The sequence below is a fragment of the Microtus pennsylvanicus genome, chromosome 2 (genome assembly GCF_037038515.1).
Source record: "Microtus pennsylvanicus isolate mMicPen1 chromosome 2, mMicPen1.hap1, whole genome shotgun sequence".
Lineage (NCBI taxonomy): Eukaryota > Metazoa > Chordata > Mammalia > Rodentia > Cricetidae > Microtus > Microtus pennsylvanicus.
Window position 1 is genome coordinate 9372666 of NC_134580.1, and position 12061 is coordinate 9384726.

The window sequence follows — 12061 nt, forward strand, 5'->3', positions numbered from 1 at the left end:
AATTGAGTGCCACAAGAATATGCCCGCAGTAGGAAAACACAGCATGTCCAATGACTGTTCCGGGCAAACACAGTGTCCTGGATTACCAGGCCACTTGTCAAGTTCTTTGATTTGATCTTTATCTCCGCATTATCCCTAGCCCCTCAGCATGTTGTGGAACCCAGAGACAGCACACATTGGATTTTTACATCAGCAAAAGAATTCCCTTTTAGTGTATACCTACTATGTGCTAGACTGTGTTCTATGGGTTGGAAATATAGCATGAACACAGTGGATAAAAATCTCTGCCTTCATGAGATTTGAGTTCTGCTGGGAATAGAATGGAATCAAATGAATGATTTGCATCCCTAATTAATTAATTAGCATGCAGAGAAGAGAGAAAATGAGAGTGTGGAGTGGAGAGGTCTCAGAACATGGCAACCAGCTCTGTGACAGAGGCAGAGGTCTCATCTTTCCACTCCCCACACCCATATATACCTGCTCCTTCCTCATGCTCGCCCACCTCAGTGTGGGTCCCTGTGCTCACCTGACTCTCCCCGGATGCTCCTGACCACCACACTCCCATCCAGAGTTCCCCTGTGCTGGCCCAGACTGCCTCATCACCAGTATGGGGACCAACCACCTTAGCCTTGCTGTCCCTTGCCCCAGGCTTGGTTGGTGCCTTTATTTCTTCTTCACTGACCTCTTCTCCAAGTCCCATTATTGTGTCAGCATCAGCCATACATTGTCGTTGTTTCCTTGTAACTGTCCAGTCATCCCTTCTCACACATCCAAACCATTTCCCCAGCCTGGAATCTTCTCTCTTCTCACTTCCCCACACACTCCCATCTTGCCCTAACTACTTCTGACCCTGCTCTCTCTGTCTCTCTCTCTCTGTCTCTCTCTCTCTGTCTCTCTGTCTCTCTCTGTCTCTGTCTCTCTCTCTCTGTGTGTGTGTGTGTGTGTGTGTGTGTGTGCGCACAAGCATGCACACGTGCCTCCCTGCCTGTCTGTCTCTCTGTCATGCTCACTATCTAACTCTAGCTGGCTTCAAAATCACCATGATCCCCCTGCCTCTGCCTCCTGAGTGCTGGGATCACAAGCATGGCTGCTATGCCTGACTCCTTCCCTTTACCTTTGCAGAGACTGCCCCACTTGCCCGGAGTCAGCACAGTCGCTAACACACAGTAGATGCTTGAGTTCAGATAAAACAACAAATAAACCGGGCAGCATGGCACACACCTGTAATCCCGGCACTTGGGAGGCAGAGGCAGGCGGATCTCTGTGAGTTCGTTGCCAGCCTGGTCTATAAGACAGTTTCAGGACAGGCTCCAAAGCTACAGAGAAACCCTGTCTCAAAAAAACAAAATCAAACAAACAACAAAAAAACTGAATGAATCAGCTTTGGACTTGTTAGTGGCAGTCAGTCATTTCAAAGTGTCTGCATCTCTGCTGACCCACTTACTTGACATATGACCTTGAGCTTGGGATGTGACCTCACCTAAAGGAAAGGCTCTTAGCACATAGTTGAGAATTACTTGACCTGAGTGTGGTATCAGTGTGAACACACTGGGCACCCAGAAACTGTAAACTGCAGCTGAGAAGCAGACAGTCCTGATTCAAGGCCCTTCCTCAGAACGCTCAGAGATGGACTAGACTCCAGGGTCTGTTGTGCCCTGAGTCTGAAAAAACGATACTAGATACTTGCATCCTTGGGAAGCTCTGTTTCCACACCTGTAAATTGGAGTGAGGTGATGCCCCTTCCTAGGAGGTTTGTGGGATTCAGCATGGGTCAGTATCCAATAAATGCCAGCCTTTGTCATAGCTGTTAACATATAACTCTGGTGACCATGGCATAAGGCTTGTGCCCCCAGTTCTTGATCAATGAAAACACAAGTTTCCAGGGAGATTAAGTAACTGTCCAAGGTCAAACAGCGAGGAAACAGCAGCTTTGCACTTCAAGGCCAGGTCTGCTGCGCCCAAATCCCATGTTGTTTCCACTCCATCAAAGAGGCAGCTCAAAATAGGCCCGTGGCATTTCAGCTAATTTCCTCTAAGCCCTTCCCAAGTAACAAACTGCAGGCACACAAAGCTGCTCCCTAGACATCCACTCAGCGGCCACTAAGTGCAGGTACCTGGTGCGTCCCAAGCAGCAAATAGGGCCCGAGCAGGGCCAGCTCTCCCAGGTGGCCTTTCCTGGCCTACAGAAGGACCCTATGGCATATACCTCATTTGTAAAGGCGGGGAGGCTGTGAGACAAGAAGGATGCAGAAGATGAAGACAGAGCGCTTTGGGTGTAAAATGGGGCAGAGAAACGAGAAGCATCTGTACCAGGCTGTCCGCCTCTCTTCTGCCATAGGAAGTCCACACTGTAGCTGCTTGGGCATCCTTCACCAAGTGTCTGCTATGGATCTAGAACTTCCTTGGATTCTGAAGCCTTAACTGTGATCCACGACTCCAGAGCTTATGAGGCCATGAGAGGTCACAGCACAGTTAAGTGTGATCAGTGTGACCAAAGTCATAGCGATATGGCAAGTAGCAAAAAGCAGAGAATAGCTGGGACGCTTCTGAAAAGAGTGGATGGGTACCAAGATACCCATTTTCCAGACACTGAAACTACATCCTCAGGAAGCCAACTTGGACAGAATATGACAAATGCCCAAGTCTCAGTGAAGCTGTGTACCCAGATCCATTCTGGCTGCAGCAGTCTCTGCTATCTCCATGCTGCCTGTGAAGACTGCTTCCCTTCCCCCTCTCCACCCCTGTTGTTTTCCTGGTGACGATCTGGCCAGAAGATGAATCAAATGCTGTGAATGTTACAACCACTGTCAGCAGTTCTGAGGTTAGCAGTCTGCAGGCAAACAGGCTTCAGAGCGTCTGCTGTGGGTACCTTTTGAGCAGGAACTCAGGGGTTGATTATGAAGAGGGCAATGGATGAGTGTTTTGTGTCCCCCCCCAAGCATGGGCAGGTCAAAGGCAGTCAAGGTTACAGGCACCAATGAAGGGAAACTTCTCAAACACATATAAGGACACCCAAGCATCTCTCCCCAGCTGCTCTCCTCAAAAGACGTAGGTGATCTCAGGAGCCTTGACACCTGTGTTTCACATTTTTCTTAAGGATAACAGACCAGTGGGGCTGGAGGATGGCTCAGCCATTAAAGGTTAGGCTCACAACCAAGAAGTATAAGGATAGCAGCCCAAGAAAAACATCCACACAAGCCACGACTGAACTGCCCCTGGGATAAGCAGACCATCCCTCCCTCTTTCCCACTGGAACTGCCCCTGGGATGAGCAGACCATCCCTCCCTCTTTCCCACTGCTAATCTTACCCTCCTAGGACAGGAAACCAAGCCCTGAGAACCCTTCCCCTGAAAGCCAGCTTCAGCTTCCACTAAAACCCTTAGTACAGTTTCAGAGCTCTGAGTCCTGTTCTCCAGATGCCAAGACCCTTGCCCCGAAACAGAAAGACAGCTATCAGTCCTCAGAAGGGTCCTTCTGGTCTAAAAGGGAGCAGAGACTGGGAGAAAAGGAAGTTTTATGCAGGGCAGCAAAGCAGACAGTTTCTACCTGTGACTTGGAAGGTGCAAGGAAGAAGTTAGGCAGTGGGCTTCACACCTCAAGAAACTATTTCAACTTCAACCCTCCCCTGTGTACACCCCTAATTTCTGGATCACTGATAAATTATCGAGCAAATCATCTCAATACGAAATGGGGAGGGGTGGCATTAGCAAATTGTGAAATCAAAGCGTCTCTCTACGCCCTTCAACTGACTCATTCGAGAAACAGCTTTCTCTAGTCCCTCCCCCAAAGGAAAGACACACCCTCGAGCCTGCCTTATATGTTCTCCTTTTACTTAGTCACAAAACTGGTCAGAGAAAACATGTCATCCTCAGCTGGAAGCATTGCTGAAGTGCTTCGATTTCCAGGGTTGCATTAAAAGTTGCACACACAGTCTGGTGGAGAGGTGGCCCAGGAATTAACCCAAGCTCACAGTTCTGGTGAGCAAGAGGAGGCTTCTGTCTTTCCCTGTTCATAGCAGAAATGATTTTAAAACATCTCTTTAATCTCATTTATGAATGGCGGGCGGGGGGAGACTTGGAAAGATCCACACTCACCTACATCTCCTGAAAACATTTTTATCCTTGGGATGAGAATCATGGCCCGAGCCCCAGTTACCAGTCACCCTTCCCTCGTTCTTTCACATAAATAATCTTTCCAAAATGTCTACTTGTAGAAGTAAGATGTAGAATTTCACGGAAAACTACAGAGTAACAGATAGAGCTATGCACACCCCCGTTAGCCAGGACGACACAGAGATCAAGAAGGGAATGAGGAAAGAGATATATCTATCCAACCAATAAAATAAAACAACCTCCCCTCCCCTCCCTTTCCCAAAAAGCATTGTGCAACCCATGATTGGAGGGAAAAAAGAACATAGAGATTATGTTTGTAATTACCCATCTAGGTTCTATGTCCATCTCTTCCAGGCGGAAAAGCAGCTGATTGAAGTTTTGTGGCAGTCTGACTGGAAGGGCTGTATTTGAAGCTCTGGGCACATAGAGATGGAATGAGAAGGAAGCTGATCTGGAAGAAACACCGAGGGGGTGGGGGAAGAGGAGAGAAAGGGAGAGAGAGCAAGAGAGAGGGAGAGAGGAGAGAGAGAGAGAGAGAGAGAGAGAGAGAGAGAGAGAGAGAGAGAGATCGCCAGCTACGCCTTCCTCTCAGCTCCAGGAGGCCCCAGCCAGCGCTCATTCCGGAACTGTGGAACAGGAGTCCGGGGAGGCCAGGCAGCCCTGCGCTCGGCCCTGGCCTGGCCCGTCCCTGGAGGACAGAGGCCCCTTGGCCCAGGCCCCACTCCTGGCGGGCTACAGAGCTCAGGGAGCGCACAGAGTGGGGAGCTGTCCAGTTCAGCACCACGGCGACGCAGTAGGTGGGCGCTCCTGCTCTGAGAGCTGTCCAGTCCAGCACCGCGGAGATGCTGTAGGTGAGAGCGCCCGGTCGCGGGGAGCTGTCCAGTTCAGCACCACGGCGATGCAGTAGGTGGGAGCGCCCGGCCGGAGAGAGCTGTCCGTTTCAGCAGCTCTGCGATGCTGTAGCTAGGAGCGCCTGGCCCGGGGCTGCGCGGCGGCGAGCGGGGGAGGCGGGCGGGCCTGCCTGCTGCAAGACGCCGGCTCGCGCACCCCATCGCTCGCTCACTCGCTGGCTTCCAAGGAGCTTTGCGGATCGGGGGAGGGAACCCCGCCTCGATTCTCCGGGAGAAACCCCCTCCCTCCCCCACTTCGCCGACACTACCCCCGCCGCCAACAACAATAACCGCGGCTGCTCGTCCTGCCGCCGCCGCCGCGCCCGCCAGCCCTGCTGCCGCCGCCGCCGCCGCTGCCGCCGGGGCACAACCATGGGAGGCGAGACCCCTGCACCGGTGCAGCTGAGCTCGAGGGCTTGCAGAAGACTGGGCAGTCTCCTCTGAAACGGAGGCACCCCGAGAACCCCCTCCCTCCCCAAGGAAGAGAACTGGCGAAGCCACGGATTTTCATGGCGCAGGCCGCAGAGCCGCGAACGAAGACCGAAGGTTGCTTCCCGGCTCTCCCAGTCTCTAACTGTCTAGGTCCGGACCATGAGAGATGGTGTTGAGAATTCGACTGTTTCCTGGCGCGCTGTGGAAGCCATCTCCAAATTAGCGATCACATATGGAAACTGGAGACCAAAATTTTAGGAAAAGAGATTAAGGCATCTCACTTGGGGGGGTGGGGGGTGTCTTTTTATTTATTTTCCTTTTTTTTAAAAAAAAACGCTGCAACTGGAACAGTTTTTTGATCTCAAAAGGCAAGCCTCTCTTCCCGTGTGATCTTTATAATTTACACACTTTTCCGTGAGCTTTCTTATCTCCCTTTTTTTATATCTCTCCATATTCTCTATTCACACATATATCCATTATATTAGTAGTGGAATTACCATTCGCACCCTCACACACACGCTCCTGAGAACCAGAAGTCGGTTGGGTGTTTATATAATGAAGAATTATGGGGCTGTTTGATCGAGGTGTTCAAATGCTTTTAACCACCGTTGGTGCTTTCGCTGCCTTCAGCTTGATGACCATCGCTGTGGGAACCGACTATTGGCTGTACTCCAGAGGGGTTTGCAAGACCAAAAGTGTCAGTGAGAATGAAACCAGCAAAAAGAACGAGGAAGTTATGACCCATTCCGGATTATGGAGAACCTGCTGCCTCGAAGGTATTTGATTTCTTACCTCCTCCCCTTTTCCGCGCCGCCCCTCCCCTCCGCACTCCCCCTCCCCACCCGACTCCAAATAAGTCCCCTCCACGTTCCACCATTTTCCCACTTCACTCCCTCCGCCGCTGCCGCTGCAGATCAAGGTTGGCTGGGTTAGTTTCAGAGGAAAGAAAATCAATAAGCAAAACCCACACTCTCTACTCTTTGGCTCCCCCCTCCCCATCCTCCCAAACCTCCTCGTTGGAATGATCTATGCTACGGTGAAAACAAGAGATTGTCTGTAGAGTCAGATGTGCTCCGGCTGCTTTGGAGTCATTAAGGTTTGCCTTTGAGTCTAGCTTTGCCACCTATGAGGAGGGAAAACAATTCCTTCCCTGCGAGCGGCTTGGCTTTTTGCGATTAAGAATTTGGGAAAGGCTCTTCTCTTCCCCTCACTCCTCAAAAGTTACAAACCCATCACCAACTGCAAATCTTTTTTTTTTTTTTTTGAAAAGAAATTAGTTGTTTCTAAGAATCCTGATTTGGTAGGTTCTAATTATTCCAGGAGCTCAAACCGAGTTCAAGAGCATTTCGTAATGTCTATGAGTCCCACGTATCATTCGAGGTGGCTGGCTCTGTGTGTATGTGTGTGTTTAACATTTACAAAGTCTATAAATGCATGCATCTCTCCCAGGAAACAAGCCCAAGTTCTAATAAACAGCGGTCACTTGCGGGTTAGGCTGAGCGCCGATTTGCTTCCACACAGAGTGACATGTCTGTCATCCGAAAGCAAGTCGAGTCAGCACTGTGCAGGCAGGAGGCGAGGGCATGGAGAGGTTGAGAGGGAATGGGAAAGCGTGGGGTGGGGGTGCCAGCTGTTGGCCTTGATCTTGCAGAGTCATTGGGGCATGTGTGCTGCATGTGCCATGGACCAAGGGGCTCCCATGGTGTAAAGGCTGGGAGTCTAGGGCATGAGGGAGGAGGCATGTGCTTCTGGGACACATTAATAAACACAAGAGGAGGGAGGGAAACTCTGCGGGTCATACAAGCTGAATTTAGCCACAGAGTTTAATATGAAGGAATGCATTTGCATAGCTATATCTGTCTGCGTGCACAAGCCACCTATAGGAAGACAAGCAGAGAGACACATATGCCCCTGTGTGGAAGGAGGCTCGCGTGTGTGTTCCACTGATGTGGATCAAGACTGGAGGCCCTTGGAGGCAGCATCGGGAAGTGAGCACTGCAGGGTTGTTTGTTAAGCTCAACGTGGGATGGTGCTGCAGGGAGTTGGGGCCAGCAAATGGGGGAGAGGGTAAAACTAACGCGGTCCTGGGGACCTAACCCATACTGAGCCAAACACCAGCCTGGGAATGAGCTCACATCACATGCCCCCTCCCAGTGTTCTTGGTGCAAACGGTTGAGTGATGGCTGAACATGTTTTGAATAGCTAAGTGACTTCATTGAGCGATGGTCTGTTTGACGCATACTGCATTTGGTACCCTTTCTCAGTCCAAGCCCTGCCTTTAACATTCTGCAGAGACGCTCTCTGCCGAGCACTCCATGCTCGTCCCCAGCCAGAGAGTCAATATCAGGAAATTAATAGGGACCGTTTTACACACACGCATTCCGCCTCTCTTAAAAAATGAAAAGCCTTTCACAGCGCCAGTCATTTGCAGTGGAAAGGCAGCTTCCATGTAATTAAACATTTATGGCAAGCTTTGATGCCGAAAGAGAAAGAGAGCGAAGTGAATGAGGACTGCTTTGGGGACACGATCCTGGCAGTTGTTTGCATTCCTTGGATTTTGGTTAGAGGGATAAGAGATCTGCAGCCAAGAAAAATGAGAGAACAATCTGTGTCTTTAATTTAGGGCAAATGTAATCAGATATTGGTGATTTGGTATAAATATACTTTTTTAATCAGGGGTTTATTGACGAATCCTTAATACTATGATCTGTTAAACATCTTATAATTCGCAGTAGACATGCAGACTTGCGGTGGCTTTGGGTCACTTGTGCATCAGAAAGCTTAAGTATTTTCATTAGAAGCCCATCTGTTCGGTGTCCGCAGCTCTGCACCCCTCTTTAGCTTTCTCTCCCAACTGCATTCTCTTCCTCCTCAATTGACTATAAAGGGTTAGAATTGCAACACTCCCCTAGAGTTGTGTGATGCGCACAGGAACTGTGGGTTTGGCACTGTCCCCAGCGGCCTCCCCGGGTGCCCAGACCAGGCACTTGCCTCCAGGCGGTGATGGGAGGGCTGGGTTAATAGAACCTTTTCCCACGTGGAGTCAAGACACACGTCTTTGGAAGAGCTAGGGAGTTTCGGGGCCTTGTCTGGCCTGGCTTTCTCTTTCTGGAGTTTTTTTCCTAGGACTTCGCAGGCCTGGAACTACCTCAGGAAGCCAGAGCTTGGCCACTCAGGAAGTGGATGGAGGTACTGATTTTCAAACTACATGTATTTTCAAAAAATAAGGTTCTCAGGTTCCTGTGAATTGGCGTGTATGGCTCTTTGGTATTGACAAGTTTGTGCCTCTGAGTGGTCAGAACCGAGTCAGCTTTGATGAGGAGTGGGCCGTCAGTACTTCTGCTTCTTCAAATCAGGACCCGGGGTGGGAAAGTAGACTCTTCAAAAAGGTTTCCTCATCCCATCTTGAACTGTGCTGTGTGCCCACACCGGAGACCTGGCAAACAGGTTTTCAGTTCCTCCCCGAGAGGCTGCCGATAACCGCAGCTGCAAAGCGGGCCTGGTCTCCTCTCATCTCTTTGGCTTTCTACTTTCTATTAGGAGTTTTGTATGTGGTCTCCTGGGCTGGTTATTTTCTTTTACCTCTTCATGAAAAGAATTGGGAAATAGTTCCTTGCCTCTGCGGCTGCTTTTGAAATTAATGAGTCTGCAGAGGGATGAGAAGGGACATGGCCACCTGTTAGGGCACACTCTGGGGAAGGAGGGAGATCAAGGAAACACCTCAGGCCTTATTTTCCCCTCAGCAGATAACTGAAAACTCTCTCTGTGTGAACTTGAACTCTCTGGCAGGTGGGTGTCCTTACCGGGATTCAAGCCTGTGGTGGGAAAGAGAGCGGGCTGTGTGTGATATTGGCATATACAGAGTGCTGGGTGCGAGCCTTCAAATTGTTCAGAAAGCTTTCTTAGGAGTCCTGGAGTGGGGAACTGAACTGACTCTTTCAGGGGAAAAAAAATTTAGTCGAATCTGCAAAAGGTCATGAGAATGGTTTACTCCAAGTACAGCATCTCTGGACCACAGTGGTTTCCCTCTTGGAGAGTCATCCTCAGCTGTAACCCCAGAGGAAGCATCATCTCCAGGGACAAGAGACTCACCATGTTGGTCCTCTCTAGCTCCTGCATCCCTTTTGTCCCCACTCCAGTCTCCCCCAGAGGACTTCCATCCCTGCAAAGGAGGAGCCAGGAGCTGGTGCAGAAACCACCCCCATCCCAGTCCCTCTTTTCTTGCCCTTGTAAGGAAGAACAAAATTATTGCCCTCTGTCCAAATTGGTGCCTTCCCCGTGCCGAACCTCCCGGCTCCTGCAGCATCAGTAGTGCCCCCATCTGCTTGTGCATGGCACCTCTGCTGTCTCTTTAGCACCTTCACTCTCTTGGAATGACTAGCACCTCCACTGTCCCTAACTGTCTTTTCTAAGTTCAGAACTGCATAGTCCTCGGCTGGCCTTAAAGGTGGCAAAATGTTCCAGGCCTCTCAGCATGCACTCCTGTTTCTACAGAGGGAAAGAATAGAGCTTTTGGTCTAAGGGAGGCCGCCTGCCTTTCCGGACACTCTTGCCTTTAACTGAGCCTTCTTGGTGCCTGTGCATTGCTCCCTATTAATGTATTATTTCTGGGATAACCTGACTTTCTCTAGCTCCTAGAGTCCAGGAACTTTGCCCCCAGTGGGTGCATAAGAATCTTTTTATTTATTTATTTATTTTTTTATTGAGGAAAAAAAATTCCGCCTCCTCCCAGAAGAATCTTTATCAGCATCTTGATTCAGAGATTCTTAATATGATTAAAATGAATGCAAGCATTATTAGAATGGAGAGAGTGCAAGAGAGATCAGAATGATTTGGTTTTTCTTCCTGGAATTCTTTTTAAAAAAATAATAATGAGTCATGAGTCTATAATAAAATAAAAGAAGCCAAAGGACTCTGTTACGGGGCTGTGCAGTTTCTAATTGGCCAAAGTGAGGGCCAAAGGAAGTCAAGGGAAGGGGGAGATAGCCCACACAATGTCTACAGGAAAGTGAAAGGGAGAAGCAGGCTTTCTTCCATTTCCACGATCGCAATCCAAGTGTCTCTTGGCAATTTCAAGAGCAAGGACCGCTGGGCAGACCATGGGCATGACAATATACCATCCCTACCCAGCACCTTCAGAGTCTTCTGTTCTTTGGGGAAAACTCCCATGTAGTTCATCTAAGGCCCTGCAACAATAACAACACCCGCCGCACCAAAGGCCTTGCTAGAGAGGAGCTCCAGTGGTTTAGCATCCTTAGCACTAGCCAAGCCTGACTCTGCTGGCTGCACCTCACAGCTCCCTGCCCCCATGCTCTCTGACTTGCTTCTGCTTCCCAGGTGAGTGGGAGAAGGGGACCATGTACCAGGGTCACATGGAAGAAAGTGGCTGAGCCAGAACTTGCATTCAGGCCCCTGTGGCCCGTAGGGCTCTCCTCTTTTTTATGCTTTATACACTTGTGAGACCCACGTAAAGCTCTGGGCCTGCACTTTGGCTATGGTGCATGGTCACTGCCTGTAACATGCTCTATTTTATCTGCATCAGATGGAGACTCGTTGAGCCAGCATGAGTAGACAGGAGGCCTGAGGTCTAACAATTTGACTCTCTGCCAATGTGCTTACCCTGCCCCTTTCAGGAGGACATAACTGTAATCCACCCCCTCTTTCTTAAATGCTAGACTGAGCCTAGGGGATTGTGATGACCAATTCCCATCAGAGGACTCCAAGCCTGGCCAACTGGGAATCTTCTGTGGGACCTTTCACTTCGGAGGTGTCCTTGGCATGGCCATTCTGTGGTTTATGGCAAGCTGCAGGAAATACCCAACTCTACAGCCCCTGTACATCATGGAGTTTTCAGAGGGTGCTTGGTGTTAGGAGAAATGTTTGTAACCCTGTGAAACAGGTTCACTTTATGGATTCATTTCAACCTAATGAGCTGTGGCATTTGGGGCCATCAAGCCCATCCCAATCTCTCTTTCCTTTCCTACAAAAGCAGGATGTATCATTACCCCCATTGCAAGAAAGGTTGGGGGTTAGGGCTTCAGTGACTCCGTGGGGTAAGGAAGGGAAGAACACGCCATCTGGGAGGACAGCTGTCCCCCTTGTCCTCAACCATCTTGTTTGAAATTTCAGTCAACAATTCCTATTTCCTCCTAAACCTAACCCCCTCCCGTACTTGTTTCGTGCTGACTGAGTACTTACTGCTGTCCCATCCGCTGTGGCACCTTTTCTTGCAATGGTATCTCTTTCCTGCCACTAGACCACCAGCTCCAGGAGGGCAGAGGTGTTCATCTTGTCTGCTCACCATACGCACAGTGATAGCGACAGTGCGGAATGTCAACCTATCCTTGTCAGTGAATAAATAAATAACCAGCACCAGCTATAAGGGAAGGAGGCACAGAGCAGCAGCCCCTTCCGATCACCCAGGGGCGGGTCTCTGAGTGAGCGGCAAAGGGGGAATGTCCTTTTTGGCACATGGACGGAAGCAGGGTGTTTCCCTAGCACCCTCATGTAGGAGGCCCCTGGTGTGAGTCCTGGCTACCACTTTGCCATATGGCTCAGAGAAGGTGATAAGTCACAGCCTCGGGGTACTGGGCACCTTGGCGAGGGGTGGAAATTCAGGGCAGCTAC

The 12061-nt window shown here is 50.0% G+C and overlaps 1 protein-coding gene across 2 annotated transcripts in view; it reads left to right on the top strand.

Moving 5' to 3' along the window:
* The first annotated feature begins 4660 nt into the window (after positions 1-4660).
* Positions 4661-12061, top strand: part of Cacng2 (calcium voltage-gated channel auxiliary subunit gamma 2) — a 127002-nt gene continuing 119601 nt past the window's right edge. The window contains exons 1-2 of one of the 2 annotated variants that reach the window (XM_075959993.1): positions 4661-5802; positions 6065-6210. In XM_075959993.1, the coding sequence (XP_075816108.1) occupies positions 6069-6210 (142 nt within the window). In that variant the 5' untranslated portion in view covers positions 4661-5802; positions 6065-6068. Of the gene's footprint in view, positions 6211-12061 lie in introns of both variants that reach the window. The other variant, XM_075959991.1, reaches the window with a different exon arrangement.